This window comes from Budorcas taxicolor, chromosome 21, assembly GCF_023091745.1.
Source record: "Budorcas taxicolor isolate Tak-1 chromosome 21, Takin1.1, whole genome shotgun sequence".
NCBI lineage: Eukaryota > Metazoa > Chordata > Mammalia > Artiodactyla > Bovidae > Budorcas > Budorcas taxicolor.
The window spans coordinates 20,144,744-20,166,365 of NC_068930.1; the positions used below are offsets into that span (position 1 = coordinate 20,144,744).

General features: G+C 40.4%; 1 protein-coding gene across 1 annotated transcript in view; it reads left to right on the forward strand.

Annotated features, from left to right (window-relative positions):
* The window catches only part of AGBL1 (AGBL carboxypeptidase 1), an 844,803-nt gene extending 824,439 nt beyond the window's left edge, over positions 1–20,364 (forward strand). Inside the window, exon 24 of the mRNA XM_052659506.1 lies at positions 20,334–20,364. Within this exon, the coding sequence (XP_052515466.1) occupies positions 20,334–20,340 (7 nt within the window). The 3' untranslated portion in view covers positions 20,341–20,364. The remainder of the gene's footprint in view (positions 1–20,333) is intronic.
* The last annotated feature ends 1,258 nt before the right edge of the window (positions 20,365–21,622 follow it).

Here is a 21,622-nt window from a genome sequence, read left to right on the forward strand (position 1 = left end):
TAGTGACACCATCTATTTCTAGGATTGTTGTGAGAATAAATTGAGTTAAATTACATTTAGAGCACTTAGGATAGTGCTGATACATGGAAAATAATATATAAGTGCTTGTATTGTTGCACTGATACTATTCTATATTTATTATACATGATTTACATATTAATATATAAATTACAATTTATAACACATTATAGTTAAAGGTTATTATATAGAGCAGTAGATTCCCAGCAGGCACCAGTGGTAAAGAATGTGCCTGCCAATCCAGGAGACACAGAGGATACAGGTTCAGCCCCTGGGTCACGAAGATCCCCTGGAGGAGGAAATGACAACCCACTCTAGTATTCTTGCCTGGAGACTCTGATGGACAGAGGAACCTGGTGGGCTACAGTACATGGGGTCACAAAGACTCAAGACATGACTGAGCATGCATGCATAGATTTCATTGCATTATAATATAATAATATTTATTATAATATCATATAACACACTTATAATACTATACATCATTATTAATATAATTATAACATAATAATATTACAGTATTATAATTATATAGTTTCTACAATTCTATATTATAATCATACTATATATCATAATATATAATTAGTATACTAATAATACAATACGTTATATGTTTATTACATACTGTATGTTATATAGCATATATCATATATTACATACTATTCTTTATTAGTATCTCAATCAGCATGGAATTTCTGAGGATACATCGAGGTCCATTTTTTTCCTAAAATTTGTAATTGCTTTCTATATTTTCTGAGAAAAATTCCATGTAATCTGGCTCAAAGCTAGCTCGAACACATACTAGCTGTGGAACGCCAATAGTCCTTCCCTAGTCTCACCCAGTTTCTTGATCTTGAAAATTGATCTTGGTGAGAATTTAAAGAAATTAGGAGAATGAAGTCCAGTCGGAGTCCTCTGCACAGTTAACACGGGGATTAAACAATGGGCACGTCAGGCTTGCAGATGGGCAGCGAGTTCTGGGAAAACGAGAGCCCTTGGCTGGTTGTTTCTGACAATGCGTGCTTTTATCTCCGTATGCCCTACACATATCACTGTTTTACTTCATAACAGACAACCCTGTCGGAGCACCCTGAGAAAGATGTAGCATTTGAAGTGCTGAGTGCCAGGCTGGTGCAGAGCGGGTGACCCGCCAGTGTTAACGCCTGTGCTGGTGCTGATGGCAATGGTGACTATAAAGGAGGAAAAGTGATTATGTTTGCTGTTGTGGTTTTGTGTTCCTTTGAAGAATGGATTGGAGCATCCCATTATTTTGTACTTCTAGCCTAGAGGACACAGCCTACCAGTGTTGTCTGTATACCTTGTGGGCATGCATGCCAAGTCACTTCGGTTGTGTCTGACTCTCTGTGACCCTATGAACTGTAGCCTGCCAGGCTCCTCTGTCCATGGGACTCTCCAGGCAAGAATATTGGAGTGGGTTGCCATGCTCTTCTCCAGGGGATCTCCCTGACCCAGGGATCAAACCTGCATCTTTTACGTCTCCTGCGTTGGCAGGCAGGTTCTTTATAGTACCACCTGGGAAGCTCCTATACACCTTAGAAATCCTGAATATTGTGAATGTGTGTTGACATTGGAGCATGGATGATAGGCTGACCAACTGTCTCAGTTTGGCTGGAATGAGAAAGTATCCAGGATATGGAGCTTTCATGCTTATAAGTGAATTCTCAGCTTGAATATGTGAGTTGGGTTTTCTGAATCGCTTTTTCTTATTGACACCTGGGTGAAAAAAAGCCTGACTAGAGGACTTTGGGTATCAAATGAGAAACGGTACATAAAGCATGTGCCGCAGAGTAGAAGTAAGACAAATATTGTACCTGTTCTGTTCCAAGTCTTCCACCCTCCAGTAAGAAACAGTGAAATTCTGCAACTTGCAGAGATGCAGATGGATCTAGAGACAGTTACACAGAGCAAAGTAAGTCTGGAAGAAATAAGCAAATATCGTGTTAAGGCATATGTGTAGAATCTAGAAAAATGGTGCTGATGAACCTATGTGCAAAGCAGAAACAGAGACACAGACATAGAGAACAAACAGACGGACACCAAGGCAGGGGAGAGGGGCAGGGAATAAACTGAGGGGCTGGGACTGACAGATATGCACTGCTATGTGTAAAATGGATAACTAATGAGAACCTACTGTTTCCACAGGGAACTCTACTCACGCTCTGTGGCGACCTAAATGAGAACGAAATCCAGAAACGATATAGATGATTTACTTTGCTGTACAGCAGAAACTAATTCAACATCGTAAAACAACTATTGCTCTAATATTTTTTTAAAGGGAGAGAGAACTGTCAGAGTGTGGATATAGGCTCCATAACTGGCAACTGTATAAAGCTGGGCAAGCTGTGTAAATTTTCAGAGCCTCAATTTTATCATATATATAATAATAATTATTATTGTTATATAAAAACCTTGACCTTGATAGATTACAGGGAGATTAAATGGAAAAAAAATAATTACTCCAAGGAAACAATTATTATATGGTATTTCCCTTCTTATTTCCTTCTTTTTCTTTCTTTTAGTAGGTTTTCAATCTATAACTCTTATGCAGAACAACCGTCTTGAGAAATAGGACTCCCAGACACTGGTTGACCCATGGTGTGATCTGCATTTCTCAGTTGAGAGAATTCCAGAAGTGATGCGTCTCTGTGCCACCCATGCCCTTCTCATGGAGAAGATGGTGTTCTCTGTGAAGTGCCTGCATGAGGTGTTAAAAGCACAGAATAGCTTTTAGAAACACTCATGAGCTGGCCAAGATTCTAACAGTAAGGCATTGATTCAGTGTAGCAGACAAGTTCTTGTTTCTAAATCCCATTGATCTTCTTTCATCCTTAATAATGCCCCATAGGAATTGAAAGAGGAATAAAAAATGATTTAAATCTATTCCACATCTGCTAATATGAAAAACTGATTGTTTATACACAATTTTGTGATTTTCTTTCTTTCTTCTTTTTTCTTCCTTCTTTCTTTCCAACTTTTCCAATGTTTCTTTTTCATAAGCTATTAATTGGCCATTTCACAGCTTTATTTTCTAAATTTTATTTATTTATTTATTTTTGGTGGCCCTGGGTCCTTTCTGCTTCACACGGGCTTTTTCTAGTTGTGGCGAGCAGGGGCTCCGCTAGTTGGGGTGTGTGGGCTTCTTTCATTGTAGAACATGTGCTCTAGGGTGAGGGGGTTTCAGCAGCTGTGGCTTGTGGGCCTAGTTGTCTCCAAGCATGTGGAATTTTCCCAGACCAGGGATCGGACCCACGACCCCTGCATTGCCAGGTAGATTCTTTACCACTGAATCAGCAGAGAAGCCCCCCACTGCTTCTTTAGCTACTTCCATTTTCATTTACCTCTCTTGACTTCAATTTTAGCTGTCTGTATAATTTCTTTATTGTCAGTGATCATGGATGAATCTTCTCTTTTCATTTAGACAATTCATTCAATTATATGCACAGTGAATATTTATCGATCACATTCAGCTGGGCCAAACACTGTATGAGACACCAATAAGGCAAACAAAGTTGCAATGTTATGGTTTCTCTAATGAGTCGCTCTTTTCTACTCAACAAATTACACATGAATACATAGAGAAGAAGAAGCTTATTACATTCATCGTCTCATTTTATTCTCATCATGTAAGGATTAGGGGAAATAATTAACTTGCCTAAGGTCACTAGCTAGAAAGTAATAGATTCATGATTCAATCCAAGATCTGTTTCACTGAAGAACAATGCCTCATTCTAATTTGGGTGTGTGTGAAATAATTCATGTTGGTCTTCTCATTTTTCTCTTTTAGAACTGGTGACTTGAAAGTTTTTACTACTAAGGTCTTTCCCAGACAAAATATGAGACAGAGAGAGTTTTACTTCAGTGATTTCCTTCTACCCCATCAGTTCCTGTCTTTATCATATCCAAGGATAACACCTTTAAATCCACCCTCTCCCGCACATATACATTCTTGGAGCTATACCATCACCAAGATTTTTTTTTTTTTTCCTATCGAAGTGCGTTTGGTGTTTGTCCCATTCATTTGTGTTCTTACTCAGAAACCAGCTAATCTGATACACTTACGCTGTGTGCCAACTTGGGAGTAGGCCTAGCGTCAACACAGCTCCATTTGGTTGGACCATTCCGGGGCCATTTCTCTAACCCATGAGATTAGTAACTGAGAAATCCAGGCACTCCCTGGGCGTTAAGAAAAGAGCATGTGGACTTGGGGAACTTCCAGTCATGCCAGATCATTTTCTAAAAGCATTTAGGTCTCCTTTACTTAAATTAAAAGTACTTAGGCTCAGTAATTTACAACAGTTTGATAGACCACACAGTCTCACTGTAATATTAAAATTCAGACCACCCAGGCTGGAAAATGTCTAAGAGGACAAAGAATGATGAATCTAGCTTTGTGTTTCCTTGGTATGAATCTTGCGTATTGTTTAATTGGTCAAGTCTCTGTTGGATCAGTAGATTTTTAACAAGATAAATAAATGGTCACCTCTAACAAAAATACTTGGCATGGAAATATTGGGTTCCAGTATTTTTTTTTTTTTTTATCTTTTTTAAGCCTATGAAAATATCACATTAATTTAGCTCTGGGTTTGCTCCATCTTGAAGTGAGAGATTTGGCAGTCCTGCTGATCATGTCTCCAATGAGTTCAAACCCGGGAAGCTATTATAAAAACACACTAGTTCTCCTTTCTTTAGGACTAAGTAGATTTTCAGTTCTGCAATGAGATAGAAAAAGAGAGAAATACACACATTATCTGTAATACAATCTCCTGACTGTTTGGCTCAGTTAGTCCTCCTGAGTGAGTAGGGGTTTTCTCATCTGCCGTTTAGCTACAGTACAACCAAAGGTTTTCTCACCAGTGTCCAGCACACTGCCTAGAGGGGATGCCAGTTCTACCTTCTAGACTCAAAGACATCACAATGTCCATTGCCCTCTCCTTGTCGTGTAGTTCTCGTCTTGAGTCTTTCTTTAAACCCGATTAATCACCACCTCTGAAAGGCCCCATTACCAAGAATATTTAATGTATGACAGGATAATACACTAGGAGATATACTGTGGGGAATATTATGGTCTTGGCAGGACTAAATGACTTAAAGTCACCTCACTCTCTAGTGCTGCTTTGATTAATTAGCCCCATTTCTCAGAATCCTTAAGAATCCAAGCTTCTCTATACTGTGAGGAGCCAGCTCAGAGAAGGTTTCTTTTATTCCCCCCTCTCACTGGGTTTCTTTCTTTGTGGAGAAATGTCTTTACTCTTAAATTCCAGCTTGTCTCTAAAGTGTTCATTTGATCAGCAGATGTGATTTTACTTCTGATATGTGCTAAACATTGCATGTAGGGATGGTAGTGACCAAGTTGAGTGATACCTGAATCTTACTGCAAGAGGCTGTCAGTTTCAAAGGGGAAATTGATGGGAATGGGGCTTCTAGGACATACGGAGGAGAAAGTGCTTAACTTCGTCTACAGTACCAGAGAAGGCAACATATGAACCAAGTCCTAAGGGGCTGGCTGTTGTCTGCTAAGCAGATGGACCAAGGAGGGTTATTACAAGCAAAACGGGAAGATAATGTGCAAATATATGGATAACTCTTGAAGTACTAACCAAAGCTGAGGTTATCCAATCTGTCTAGAGGAGAAGGGTCAGGTGGAGTGATAGAAAAGGGTGAGCATCAAAAGTAGCCAGGAAGGGGCTTCCTTGGTGGTCCAGTGGCTAAGACTCTGCACTCCCAATTCAGGGGTCCTGAGTCCAACCCCTGGTCATGGATTTAGAGCCCACATGTCACACTTAAGGATTTGCAAGCTGCAACTTAGACCTGGCAGAGCCAAATGAATGAATGCATAAATATTTTTTTCAAAAAGTAGCTAGGAAAAGAAATGTCATATGAATTCTGCCCAGGAACATGGTCCTTGTCCTACAGGTAATGAGGGACAATTGAAGATGTTTTAGCAGATGTGAGCTTTTAAGTTACCCCAGTAGAATAAAAGTATGGACCCAGAGGAGGCTCTCCCCATCTTTTATGGGGAGAACAGTCAGAAGGCTATTGGAAAGTTTAGATATGTAACAACTGGAGGAACAGGATTTGGGGCTCTAAATGCGAGTGTGAGTCCTTCTCCAGACTTCTCTTTCATGGCCCTGTAACATTTTCTTTGTTTCTTTGTTATTTCTCTGTATAAAAATCTCTCCAGATTCGTTTCTTGTTGTATTTAAATATAGTTGAATATTTATATGCATGGCCCTTCTGTCAGCCAGCGATCACGGAATAATCTTAGACTCCAATAATTTTAATGGGGTGAGTTCCAAATTACATGATGTTGGAAATACCTATTGGGAACACAATAGCAAAAAGAAAGTTAGAGGCAAGTGTAACATGTGACAACAATTTTAAGTGAGTCTTTTAAAACTAACACTGTAATACCTATCTTTGGGTTTGGAAAGAGTTACAGAAAACATATACGTTACATTTCTGACTTGGAATCAATTCCATCTCTGGCATGTGTACTAATTCATATTAATTGGCTATACCCATTTTCAAGATACTTATCTACTCCAAAGCTTATTATTTTTCAGCTCTGAAAGCATGGGAAAATAGCTCTCTTGCTTGCTTCTCAGATCAATCAACAGATGGAAAAACACTTTGTAAACTTTAATGTACTTTCAGAATAAATGGCTTTTGATTATAATGTCTAAGGGCAAATAGCTAATTAGTGACAGAGCCAAGATGAATACTTGGGTCTCTTGATTTCTAGCCTAACCATATGACAATTTGTTTACTTTCATATTGAATTATTTTTCTCTGCACACCTCACTCAGTTTCACAAAGAATGTAGTCCAGATGCTTTCTTTTCCCATAGCAGACTAACTTTGTCATAAATAAGACACTCACTCATGCACCCACCCACACACACACACACACACACACACACACACACGCATGTACACACACAGCAGCCATTGCCGTCTCTTCCTAACTCTAACCACTCTCTTTAGTGCTTAGAACAATCCACTCCATCAGTGCACTGAAACTTACGGTAGAAGAAGCTACAAAGAGAAAAGGGGGTTGTTAAGCTGCTTCTTTAAAATGATGAATAGAATCCTCAACTGTGTCTTGGTGTTGGAATCATCCTTGGAATTCTGAAATAATTTGTGGTGTTCAAGCCACTGAGGACCTCTGAAGTCAGGGTGTCCTGAATTTCCCCTGAGTAACTGAACCCAGACTCACAGATCTAGCTAAACAGCCAGAGGTGATTCTCATATGCGCCTCCGTCAGTGGGTTCCCAGTCTCAGATGTATAAATTTATTCATCATAGCCAACCTTCACAAGTAAATACATGCCCTAACTCGCCTTTGCCTCTCAGCTACTCCTCTCTGTATTGCTGGAAGTACTCACTATGCAAACCAGTTTGGATTCACATTGAATCCAGGCACTATGCTGGATATACTAATGAATGAATGTAATTGCTGCCCACAAAGTATTCCAGGTGTATGCATGCCTGGCCCCTAAAGAAGTGAGCCTAATAAAATTGTGATCTTTACAGTGACATATGTATCTGAAAGCCCAATAGTATATATATATTTTACATTTTTAAATGGAGGATACTTACTCTACAATATTGTGAAGTTTTTTGCCATACGTCAACATGAATCGGCCATAGGTATACGTATATCCCCTCCCTCTTGAACCCCTCTCCCACCTCTCTCCCCATCCCACCCTCTAGGTTGTCACAAGGCATTGGCTTTGGGTTCCCTGCATCATACATCAAGCTTCCATTGGCTATCTGTTCTACAGGTGGTAGTGTATAGGTTTCAATGCTGTTCTCTCAAATCATCCCACCCTCTCCTCCCACTGTGTCTAAAGGTCTGCTCTTTATGGTCCTGTCTCCTTTGCTGCCCTGCAGGCAGGATCATCAGTAATCTTTCTAGATTCCATATATATATGTGTTAATATACGACATTTGTCTTTCTCTTTCTGACTTACTTCACTCTGTATTATAGGCTCTAAGTACATCCACCTCATTAGAACTGACTCAAGTGGATTCCTTTCATAGTTGAGTAATATTCCATCGTGTATATGTACCAAAACTTCCTAATCCATTCATCTGGATTGCAAAAACACTAGGTTGCAAAAACCCAGAAGTATTAAAAAGCAGGGACTTTACTGGACAGGGAGATCAGAAAGAAACAGCTTCACAGGAGAGGCAAATTTTGGGCAGGGTTTGAAGGCTAAGAGAACTTTCCAATAAATTGAACTAGTGGAAACAAAGAGCAGGGAGCTGGTAGGAGAGTGGAGAAGGAAGGAAGATATTCTTGAAAGAAGGTAGGGGGGCATGTTTGTGCAAAGTCCCTGCAGTTTTATCTGACTCTTTGTGACCCTATGGACTGTAGCCCGCCAGGCTTCTCTGTCCACGGGATTTTCCAGGCAAGAATACTAGAGTGGACAGCCATTTCCTTCTCCAGGGGATCTTCCTGGCCCAGAGATGGAACTCGCATCTCTTAAGTTTCCTGCATTGGCAGGCGGATGCTTTACCACTAGTGCCACCTGGGAATCCCTTGTTCAGGGAGTCATAAACTGTCTTGAGGCCATGGTGTCTTCAGAAAGATAGGATTGGTGGTGAGTCAAGTCCAAGGAGGTGGGCAGCCTCAATGGATGAGGCTGAAGAGGTCTTTAGAGAGTCGTCAAAAAGGGCCTTAGAAATAGATTACTAATGAGAACCTATTGTGCAGGGAACTCTACTCAATGCTCGATGGTGACCTAAATGGGAAGGAAATTCAAAAAAGAGCAACACATAGCTGATTCATTTTTCTGTAGAGTAGAAATGAACACACTAGTGTAAAGCAACCATACCTGAATAAAAATTAATAAGGAGGGGGGTTTAGATGCTTTGCTATGAAGCTCTGTTCTGCTCTTCTCAAAACACAGCATGGCTCTCTATTTTAATTTTTCTAATGATGTAAATTCAACAACCAAGTTATCCTTAATAATATTTCTGAATCAGAAAAGATGTTCTGATGAAATCGGTTCTATCTTTTTATCTCCTTTCAGTAAAGGAATAACACATATTTTTCGGAACCTTTGTCCATTTCTCTGCTGTCTTCCAAGGCATGTCAATACCAAAGCACCTTATTCTAATGGCCCCTCTGGCCTCCATCGCCTCCACACCAACACACAAGGCCTCCAGAATCCTCGCCCAGCTCTCATTTCTTGTGGCTGGCAGCCTGTCTGTTTCCAAGGAGATCTGCTGAGATTGAAACAAGCCCTACACCAGTTATTGGACAAGGGGCAACATGGCAGAGAAAGAGAGGGGGCTGGGAATAAATAAAATGAGATTTCAGGGTTAGTCAAAGCCCAGAAGACTCAGGCCTGATCTCCAGTGCCAGAGAAAACTAATGGTCTGGGTTGAGATGATCAACCCAGCCCAACCCTCTGAGCCAGGCACCTACTGGAGGAGAAGGGCAGAAACGATCTCCCTTCTGCCTGTGATTGGCCACGGGCCCTGACTGAAAGGGGGTGAGCGCAGGGTTGCGGAACAGTCTAGGTCTCTGCCTGACCGACCAGCGACTGTAGCCCGCCTTGGCTTCAGGCCTGGGAAGACTCAGGCCATAGATTTATGGGAAGGGATGGGTAGATAGACAGGGACCGGACCTACACAGGAAGATAAAAGGGAACCTGGACTGTTAATATCCTGCAGATGCACACAAGTCCTCACCCAAGAAGGGTCCAAGCCCCGGAACTATGTTCTCTGGAGTTCAGAGGAGACACTTCATATTCCAGGAGGTGAAAGAGAAGTGGAAAAGGAGGAAATATTACTTACAGTAGGGGCTGGGACTGTGGTGTCTGGATGATCTGATTCAAACCTGATTTTGTTATCACTGTTAATATCTATGTCCCTGTTCAGTTCGGTTCAGTTCAGTGGCTCAGTGGTGTCTGACTCTTTGAGACCCCATGGACTGCAGCACACCAGGCCTCCCTGTCCATCACCAACTCCTGGAGCTTGCTCAAACTCAAGTCCATCAAGTCGGTGATGCCATCCAACCATCTCATCTTCTGTCGTCTCCTCCTCCTCCTGCCCTCCATCTTTCCCAGCATCAGGGTCTTTTCCAATGAGTCAGTTCTTAGCATCAGGTGGCCAAAATACTGGAATTTCAACTTCATCATCAGTCCTTCCAATGAATATTCAGGACTGATTTCCTTTAGGAAATTATCCACATACATATACATACATATATATATATATATATATATATATATATATACATATATATATATACATATATATATATATATACATATATATATATATGCCGCCTCAAGGCAAAAGCTCTGTATATCTTAATTATCCTGATATCCCAGCAACAATCACAGACACACTCGATCAAGTTTCATTGACTTACTTTATTTTGATTTATTTTTTATTGAAATATAGTTGATTTGCAATGTTATTTTAGTTTCAGGTGTGCAGCAAAATGATTCAGTTATACGTACATATATACCTATTCTGTTTTAGATTCTTTGCCGTTATAGGTTATTACAAGATAATGAATATAGTTCCCTGAGCTATATAGTAGGTTCTTAGTAGTAGTAATTTGCAAACAAATGTTGTTTGACTTCTCTCTTTCAGCTTCTTGTGTTCCTACATTGAGTTACATAGACTAATCAGAAAATATGGTGGCCTGTTATATGCCAGTTGATCATAAGTGTATCCCCTGGGAATTATTTTGTGACAATGTAATATAATATATTGTGTACTGGTAGATAACTGACATTTATTTGTGAGGTAGTTGACTGAGAAACTGTCTTATACTTTAATATCTACACAGTAATGATCTAACTAGTTTGCACTTAGCAGAGACTTAAGAAATTTTTATGGATTGAATGGTTTAGGAGATCTTTTAACTTTTTATTTAAATTGGGCATATATGAGTGGATGAGTTTGCAAGTGTTAGGTGAGCTGGGCTAGGTCAGTGGAAGAAATTAATAGGACCCATTCCCCGTTTCTAGTATGGTGTTGATATTCCTTTTTTTTTGGAAAACATTGTAAGGTATTATTTCTGACCTGTAAGGACTTGGGGAAAACTTCAGTTGTAAGAGAGACTAAACAGACTAATTGTTTCTGGCAAGGTGTGCCTGTTTATATAGTCAAGAAAAAAACTTTAGAAATGAGTCAAGATCACCCATTGACGAAAACTGCTAGTTATCAAGAAGCAGAGAGGTGCTTATTGCACGGTTAGGAAGAATAGTTGCAGCAAAGAGGGAAAACAGTCCCCCAGGTGGTGTGTTATAAATCAGGCTTTGGTGGGTCCAACTTGTGGACAGAAGAGGGGATAATAAATCTCAAAGGTCTGGGGAGCATTTGAGAGGGAAGCAAAGAGGATGGAGTAGATAGAGATGAATCCAGAGACATGATGTTAAAAAAACAGCTAAGAAGATCAAACCAGTCAATCGTAAAGGAAATCAGTCATGAATATTCATTGGAAGGACTAACGCTGAAACTCCAATACTTTGGCCACCTGATGCAGGGAACTGACTCATTGCATAACACCCTGATTCTGGGAAAGATTGAAAGCAGGAGGAGAAGGGATGGCAGAGGATGAGATGGTTGGATGGGATCACCAGCTCAAAGGACATGAGTTTGAGCAATTTCTGGGAGTTGGTGATGGATAGGGAAGCCTGGTGTGTTGCAGCCCATGGGACTGCAAAGAGTCAGACACAACCAAGCAACTGAACTGAGCTAACTCCAATATGTGGAATCTAGCAAAATGGTACATGAACCTATTTGCCAAGCAGAAATAGACACACATGTAGAGAACAAATGTACAGACACCAAGTGGGGTGGAGTGGGACGAACTGGGACACTGGCATTGACATATCTATGTATTATGTGTGTGTGTGCTCACTCAGTCGTCTGACTCTTTGCTACTCCACGGACTGTTGTAACCTACCACGCTTCTCTGTCCATGTGATTTTTCTGGCAAGAATACTGGAGTGGGTTGCCATTTCCTCCTCCAAGGAATCTTCTCCACTCAAAATTGAACCCATGTCTCCTGCATTGCAGGCCGTTTCTTTACCTGCTGAGCCACCAGGGAAACCCAAAAGAGCTGTGTCCTGCATTGGCCAGTAAAATAGATAACTAATGAGAACCTACTGTATAGCATGGTGGGGGTGGGGAGGAGCAAAAAGACAGAACTGAATTAGGGATTTTTTTCAGCATCTCCCAAAGTGTCAAAATTCCCAGGGTACTCTGTGATGTAGCTTTCAAGACAATGAACTCCATAAGGCATAAACACTGTCATATTTGTATCTGTATTGGCTGCAGAGCCCAGTACAGGGCCTGGTACACAGTAAGCACTCTGTGATGTTGAATAAAGAATTAAAGAGACAAAGAAAATAATATCTATAGCATTGAGGAGTTCAGTCAAGGATGCTTTGGTAAAGAGAATGAAGGAGAAGCAAAGAGGAAGCATGCCATTTAGGTTTTATATCCATAGAGTCTGAGATGGCTCCTGGAGCACCATACCAGTATTTCAGATGCTGGAGAGTAGTTTCTGTTTTTAGCCAGAAATATGGGAAGGGCACACAAGAAGAAGGAACATTAGGAAGATGAATAGTAGGTGTTAGTCAAAGCCACAGAAGAATCTTCCAGAGAAATTAAATAAAGGATGCATTATGAAAGTCTGAGAACTGAGGGACGCCCATCTACAGGGCAGAGAGGAAAAGCTCTCTGTGTAGAAGCAAATAAGATGGAGTGATCTTATTCACAGAGGCAAGAGGACCAAGTCTTCTATCATAACACAGAAATCAAGATAAAGTCCAGAAGGAGGGGTAGCCAGTTAGGATACACAACGGAACTGTCAAGAGGCTTGGAATCCAACAAGAGATACACTGGCACCCAGCTAGTTGCTTTCAATGCCAAGGTCACTTAATGGTGTGTGACTTTCATAAAGGCAGCTCAGTTGACATGTGACAATGGATGCCAAAGAAATATCAGGAGAATCAGTTAAAAGGAAATGGGAACACAGTTAAAAACATTCCTTAAGAAGTTTCACTATGAAGGGAAGGAGAAAAGCAAAAGTAATGACTAGGGCCGCTTAAAAATCATTTCAGGATTAGAAAAAGCAGCATATTTGATGCCAATTCAGTTGAGGAGAAAATCTGGAGATACTAAAATGGAAAAGCATCAAACAATAAAAAATAAAAACCTGCAAGAGCCATGCAATTGACTCCAGGAAGAGGAAAACTGGCCCCCTTCCTAGAGATCAATGATCAGAAAGGGTAAGTTATACAATTTTACCTTTGAAAATACTGAATATTTTTCCAGGTGTGTATACATCTATATGATGAGAGTTAAAATATTTGACCTAACCCTACAAATTTCCAGGTATACACACACATACAGTTTTTCATTTAAATATTTTTCCTTAGGTTGTTAGACCTTCCTAGGGACTTTGTAAAAAGTCTTGAATCAGGTACATAAATTAATCAAGATCAGGTACTTGCAAAGTGGCAGGGTAGGTCAAAAATTCCAGATCTCCTCATCTAAGATAGAGGACAAGAGCCAGGTCATTTCCTTGCTCCTGACACACGTCTGCACTTAGGTTGAAATGTGCATCTAAGATGTGAGTGATGCAGTCAGATGAACTTGAACTGTTAAATAAGATGGTGTGTGTGTGTGCACACCTGTGTGTACATGTATGCATGCACTCTAATTGGAAGATTATATAGATTGAAATGGTGTCCCTTCCTCAAAATGACATGCTGAGGCCCTAACTTCTGGCTACCTGGAATGTGATCTTGTTTGGAAATAGATCTTTGCATATATAACAAATATGTAAATTAAATGCGTCGTCGTGGAATAAAGTGGGCCCCTAATCTGGTCTGAATGGAGTCCTTATGAGAGGAGCAGAGACACAGAGAGAGGCACGCAGGTAGAAGACAGCCACGTGGTGATGGAAACAGAGTTCAGAATGACTCATCTATAGGCCAAAGAATGCCAAGGATTTAGAGCAAACCCTGGAAGCTACAAGAAGCAAGCAGTCATAATTCCCTCGGTTTCTGAGGGACCGTAGCCCTACTGGCACTTTAATTTCAGACTTCTGGGCTCCAGAAGGGTGAGACCAGACATTTCTGTTGTTTTCAGCCACCTAGTTTATGAGACTTTGTTATCATACCCCTAGGGAGCTATCATGGAGGGATAGCTAACATAGATGGGGGTGGTGAGAACTTGAGCAGAACAGAGACTGTGTGAGTGACTGAATGGAGGTTAAGTGTGGAAGTTTGCAGGGGAGTAAAGACAGTTCTGGTGTGAGTGTTTCCTAGGGGCCAAGCATGGAAGTTTGTGGGCCTCCCTGGAGGCTCAGTGGTGAATCCTCCTGCTACTGCAGGAGATGCAAAAGACGCAGGTTCTATCCCTGGCTTGGGAAGATCCCCTGGAGTAGGAAAATGGCAACTTGCTCCAGTATCCTTGCCTGGAAAATTCAATGGACGGGGGATCCTGGAGGTCTGCAGTCTATGGCGTAGCAAAGTCAGACACAACTGAGTGACTGCGCACAGGACTGGTAGGCCGGCCTGTGTCTGAGCACAGTAATTTTATAAATGGACGCAAATGGGTCCTGTCGCTCTCTTTTGCTGTTGTTATTTGTTATTCTGCCTCTCTTAAGCTGGGAGACACGTTATTTAAGGTTTTTAAGGTTCTGTTCACTTATTTGCAAAATAGATATAATAATCCCTCCACCATGGGATTATTATGAAGAATAAAGGGCACGTGACACATAAAGCATTCACCACAGTGCCTTTAGTGCTCAATAAATTTAGGAGAATTGGTAGTTTTTGTAATAGAGTTTTTGTTTATGTTGTTACCATTGCATGCCTTTTTCTAGCAGCATTTTTATGTGGAATTACAGAGAGTTGAGGCAGAAAAGGATGCAGACAAAAATACAGCTTTGAAGTATATTTGTTTGTCCATTTAAGGCCATGATGCTCAGGACAGTGGGTGGTGTTGGCAGTAGTAAGAGCAACAGCAGTAGCAATAGTAATACAAAGAAGAAGAGGAAGTAGAATAGGGGTTTTAGATTAATAGGTTCTAAACATTTATTGTGTGCTTTGCATATTTTAGCAAGAATGTGAGATGCAGGAGAGAGGGTAATGTTGACATCTGGAATCCCAAGATTGAGAATAAATTCGATTGAAACAAAGGACAACGTTTTAGTAGAAAAACCGAAAGTAATTCCAGGTAATGGAGATGGGAAGAGAAAGCAAGACCAAATGTTTAAAAAAAAAAAAAAAAAAGGGTAAGGGATTTAAAAGGTAATTGTTGAAGATAAGACACACAAAGTGAATCATTTGTGTTACATAGTAGTATATTGTGCTGATGGTTATTTTTCCTCTTCTGAGATGGCTATGGATGCCTGTGGATGGTGTAAAAATCATTATTACTACTGATAATAGTAGTAGGTGCTACTTATTGAGCATTGACTATTTTCTTCTTGTAGTAATAAGAATATTATGAGTATTATTTCATGCAATTCTTAAATCAATCCTGTGAACTATTGCTTTGTGCCTCTAAGCTGCTGCCTCAGATCTTCTCAGTGTCACTAAGCCCCAGAGCCCTTGGGGTTACTGATTATTCCCCGATTGCCTCTGCAGTAATTACCCATGGACTCCAGCCAGCATCACAATGGCACAGGCCAATAGCACCTGACCTCCTACCTGTGCCGCCTCCTTTCACCTTCTGTGCTACAGCTGGCTAATCATCTCTGAGATATGTAGGATCATAGGACCTGATTGATGTCATGTGTGACAGTCCTGAAGGCTAGAGGATTTAATACCATCATTATAGGGGACAGGAATGCAAAAGTAGGAAGTCAAAGAAATACCTTGAGTAATGGGAAAATTTGGCCTTGGAGTACAGAATGAAGCAGGGCAAAGGTTAACAGAGTTTTGCCAAGAGAATCCACTGGTCATAGCAAACACCCTCTTCTAACAACACAAGAGAAGATTCTACCCATGGACACCACCAGATGGCCAACACCGAAATCAGACTGATGACATTCTTTGCAGCCAAAGATGGAGAAGCTCTATACAGTCAGCAAAGACAAGACCAGAAGCTGACTGTGGCTCAGATCATGAACTCCTTATTGCCAAATTCAGACTTAAATTGAAAAAAGTAGGGAACACCACTAGAGCATTTAGGTATGACCTAAATCAAATCTCGTATGATTATACAGTGGAAGTGACATATACATTCAAGGGATTAGATCTGATCTGAAGAACTTTGGACGAAGGTTCATGACATTGTACAGTAGGCAGGGATCAAGACCATTCACACAAAAAAAGAAATGCAAAAAGGCAAAATGGCTGTCTGAGGAGGCCTTACAAATAGCTGAGAAAAGATGAGAAGCTAAAGGCAAAGGAGAAAAGGAAATATTTTACACATTTGAATGCAGAATTCTGAAGAATAGAAAGGAGAGATAGAAAGCCTTCCTCAGTGATCAGTGCAAAGAAATAGAAGAAAACAATAGAATGGGAAAGACTAGAGATCTTTTCAAAAAATTAGAGATACTAAGGGAAATTTTCATGCAAAGATGGGCACAATAAAGGACAGAAACGGTATAGACCTAACAGAAGCAGAAGATATTAAAAAAAGGTGTCAAAAATACACAGAAGAACTGTACATAAAAGATCTTCACAACCCAGATAATCATGATGGTGTAATCACTCATCTAGAGCCAGACATCCTGGAGTGTGAAGTCAAATGGGCCTTAGGAAGCATTACTATGAACAAAGCTAGTGGAAGTGATGGAATTCCAGGAATTCCAGTTAAGCTATTTCAAATCCTAAAAGATGATGCTGTGAAAGTGCTGCACTCAATACATCAGCAAATTCGGAAAATGCAGCAGTGGGCACAGGACTGGAAAAAGTCCTTTTTCATTTCAATCCTAAAGAAAGGCAATGCCCCAAAATGCTCAAACTACCACACAACTGCACTCATTTCACATGCTAGTAAAGTAATGCTCAAAATTCTCCAAGTCAGGCTTCAATGATATGTGAACCATGAACATCCAGATGTTCAAGCTGGATTTAGAAAAGGCAGAGGAACCAGAGATCAAATTGCCAACATCTGTTATATCATCGAAAAAGCAAAAGAATTCAAGAAAAACAACTACTTCTGCTTTATTGACTATGCCAAAGCCTTTGACTGTGTGGATCACCACAAAGTGGAAAATTCTTCAAGAAATGAGAATACCAGACCACCTGACCTGCCTCCTGAGAAATCTATATGAAGGTCAAAAAGCAACAGTTAGAACTGGACATGGAACAAAAGACTGGTTCCAAATCGGTAAAGGAGTATGTTAAGGTTGTATATTTTCACCCTGCTTATTTAACTTATATGCAGAGTGCATCATGAGAAACGCTGGGCTGGAGGAAGCACAAGCTGGAATCAAGATTGCTGGGAGAAATATCAATAACCTCAGAAATGCAGATGACACCACCCTTATGGCAGAAAGTGAAGAAGAACTAAAGAGCCTCTTGATGCAAGTGAAAGAGGAGAGTAAAAAAGTTGGCTTAAAACTCAACATTCAGAAAACGAAGATCATGGCATCTGGTCCCGTCATTTCATGGCAAATTGATGGGGAAACAATGAAAACAGTGGCAGACTTTTTATTTTCGAGGGGCTCCAAAATCACTGCAGATGGTGACTGCAGCCATGAAATTAAAAGACACTTGCTCTTTGGAAGAAAAATTATGAGCAACCTAGAAATCCTATCAAAAAGCAAAGACATTACTTTGCCAACAAAAGTCCATCTAGTCAAAGCTATGGTTTTTCCAGTGGTCATGTACAGATGTGAGAGTTGGACTATAAAGAAAGCTGAGCGTTGAAGAACTGATGCTTTTGAACTGTGGTGTTGGAGAAGACTCTTGAGAGTCCCTTGGACTGCAAGGAGATCCAACCAGTCCATCCTAAAGGAAATCAGTCCTGAATATTTACTCATTGGAAGGACTGATGCTGAAGCTGAAACTCCAATACTTAGGCCACCTGATGTGAAGAACTGACTCATTGGAAAAGACCCTGATGCTGGGAAAGATTGAAGGCAGGGGGAGAAGGGGACTGCAGAGTTTGAGATGGCCTCACTGACTCAATGGACACGAGTTTGAGTAAACTCCACTTGGTGATTGACAGGAAGGCCTGATATGCTGTAGTCCATGGTGTTGCAAAGAGTTGGACACGACTGAGTGACTGAACTGAACTGAACCGATCTGAAGAGTGAACTGATAACCATTTGCCAATGGGAGTCAGTGAATGTATTTGCCTCCCTTTCTATCTCTTATTGATTTTCCTGTGAACCAATTACTTCACAAAGACTTCCCAGTCATCTTTTTGGGAAATAACAATCTGCCAGCTTAGAGAAATTGTTTGCTCTTGATCACAAGTAGTGGCCAGTGACACACCATCATAGTGTTTCCCTATCCTTTTCTATCCCACACCCTTTTCCCTCACTTTCCTCATGCTCCCCTGATATTTATATTCCCAATGAATAGCAGTGCATAGGTATTAACCTTTCTAGAACCCAGGCTAAGATAATGGTACCAGAATGGGATGATGATAATGTCTTGTTTAGGGGCATCCCTTCATATGGCCTTTAGGATGAGCTGTAGGTGGAAGGTGACACATGGATTATGCAGTGGCTGTGTGATGGAACAGAATGGATGCAATGCCAATTATAAGGATTGTGGAGTAGTATGACTTCTGTTAACAATGCTGGTAGCCTTGACAACAGAAAATGATAGGTTAAGGGCACTCTACTGCTGGCTTAAGTCATGCTATGAACCCTGGGATGCCTTTATAACAGATTTTAAGGAGACTCTCACCTTCTGTAACTATGCCACTAAAAATCGCAGAGGCTACTAAAAGGATAGCCGAGCTGTAAATGAACATGAATGTTCCCTTTCAATGAATCACCTTTGAGAATTAGGGTCTTGGCACAGGAAGAGTCAACCATGAAACCTAGGATATGGGCATTTGGATGGACATGCCTGAAAGTCTTTAATCTTTAAATTCTCCTGGATTCTTGAGGCTAGCAGAGGCAACGCCTTCCATATGTTGCAGGAAAACAGACTCTTCTTGCCTAGAAGCTTGCAATCTTGTCCCCTGAAGAGCAAGTCTTATAAGATAAGGCTTATCCTCATTTAGAGCTTCCCCCTTTCCTCAATTGCCTCCAGGGCAATAATCAGAGTTAGGGTTTAGTGCAGCTAGATTAGGGAAGAACAGCTGTGCTCCAGGACTGCTCCTGCTGCTAAGTCGCTTCAGTCGTGTCCAACTCTGTGCGACCCCATAGATGGAAGCCTGCCAATCTCCCCTGTCCCTGGGATTCTCCAGGCGAGAACACTGGAGTGGGTTTCCATTTCCTTCTCCAATGCATGAAAGTGAAAAGTGAAAGGGAAGTTGCTCAGTCGTGTCCGACTGTTAGCGACCCCATGGACTACAGCCCACCAGGCTCCTCCACCCATGGGATTTTCCAAGCAAGAGCACTGGAGTGGGGTGCCATTGCCTTCAGAGCCAATATGTGGAAGGATTTGCAGGACCTTCCTAATGTGTGTGAGTGAGAACCAGGAGACTCTGTATGGGAGTGCATCCTGAGTAGGTGAGACTGGGGTAGGGACAGATGTTTAATACTGGGTAGGGGAGGATGTATTGACATAGAGAAACTCACACGGGACTCTGAGTTCAATGATCTGCTAAAAACACCTAGAGCAGATTCTAGAAGTTTGCTTCATGCACCCTGTCAAAAGACCAAAAATGGAATGTCACATGAGCAGATAGAATTGATGCAGAAAAAGCATTCGGCACAAACCAACACCTACTCATGATAAAAACTCTCAGGTAGTTAGAAATGGAGAATTAGTGTGACTTGATCAAGAGCATCTGCCAAAAATTTATAGCTCAGGGGACTTCTCTGGTGGTCCAGTGGTCAAGAATCCACCTTCCAATGAAGGGGATTTTCAAAGTATAGCTAATATCATACTTAATGACAAAAGACTCAATGCTTTTGCCTAGGACTGGGAATAAGGCAAGGACGTCTACTTTTACCATTTCTGTTCAACACAGGACTGGAAGGACTAGAAAAATTCTATACAATATTCCCCCTCCCTGCTTCCCCAGTGAATCCGCCAAGAACTAACAAAGGAATTAACAAGATTGTGGAATATAAGATTAATACATGAAAAGAAAAAAACTTTTCTATATACTAAAAATGACATGCTGAAACTGAGATTAAAATGTAGTATCTTTTATAATTACTCCACAGAAAATAAAACCCCTGGGAAGACACTTAACACAACACATACAAGACCTGAATAGTGAAGATGACAAGATGCTGATGATAGAAATCAAAGAAGATCTAAAATGAAGAAACATACTGTGTTCATGGATTGCAAAACAATTCCAATCGTAAAGATGACAATTCTCCCTTGATTGATCTATAGGCTTGATAAAACACCCATCAAAATCTTAGTGAAGGTTTTTTGTAGTTATTGAAAAAGCCTATTGTAAAATTTATATGGAAAGGCATAGGTCCTAGAATAGCTGAGACAATCTTGATGAAAAGAATAAAACGAGAGGAATCACTCTACCCACTTTAAGAATTATAGTTACAATAACCAAGACAGTGTGATATTGGCAGAGGGATAGATGCATAGATCAATGGAACAGAATAAAGAACCCAGAAAGAGACCCACATAAATATGCTTGACTGATTTCAACAGGGTACCAAAGAAATTCAATGTAGGAAAACTTTTTAACAACTGATGCCTGAACGATTGGACATCCATAGGCAAGAAAATGAACTTTAACCTACACCTCACACTCTTTAAAAAATGTACTGTTTTTTGACTTGACACCAAAGGCGTGATCCATAAAAAGAAAAAAAAAAAGATGAGCTATACTGCATTAAAATTAAAAACTTCTGCTCTGTAGAAGACTATATGAAGGGGATGACAAGACAAGGTACAAACTGGGAGAAAATATTTGCAAGCTACGTATCTGGCAAAGGACTTGTATCTAAAAGAACACTCAAAACAACAGTAAAAAAATATCAAACTAGTCAATTAGAAAGTGGTCAAAAGACACTTTACTGAAAGGGATGTGCGTATGGTAAATAAGGACATGAAAATATTTTCAGGATTATTATTCTTCAGATAAATGCTAAAAAAAAAAAAAAAAAGCAAAACCCAAAATGGGATATCTCTATATACTAAATGGCTAAAAAAATAAAATAGTTTAACACCAAATGCTGATGAAGCCGAGAAGAAACTGAATCACTTATTCAATGCTGGTAGGAACCCAAAATACCAATAGATGGATAGATACATAGATAGACAGACAGACAGAAGGCAGATCATTGTAGTAGACACCTGTAGCTGCAAGAAACAATACAGAGAGATTCCAGGTACACTTTTCTCAGTTCCCCCTTGTGGTAACTTCTTGCAAAACAATAATCCAGTATCACAATTAGAACGTTAACATTTCTGTAACACGATGATCTCAGATTTCTTCAGTTTATTAATGTGTGCATATGTCTGTGCAAACAAAAGTAAA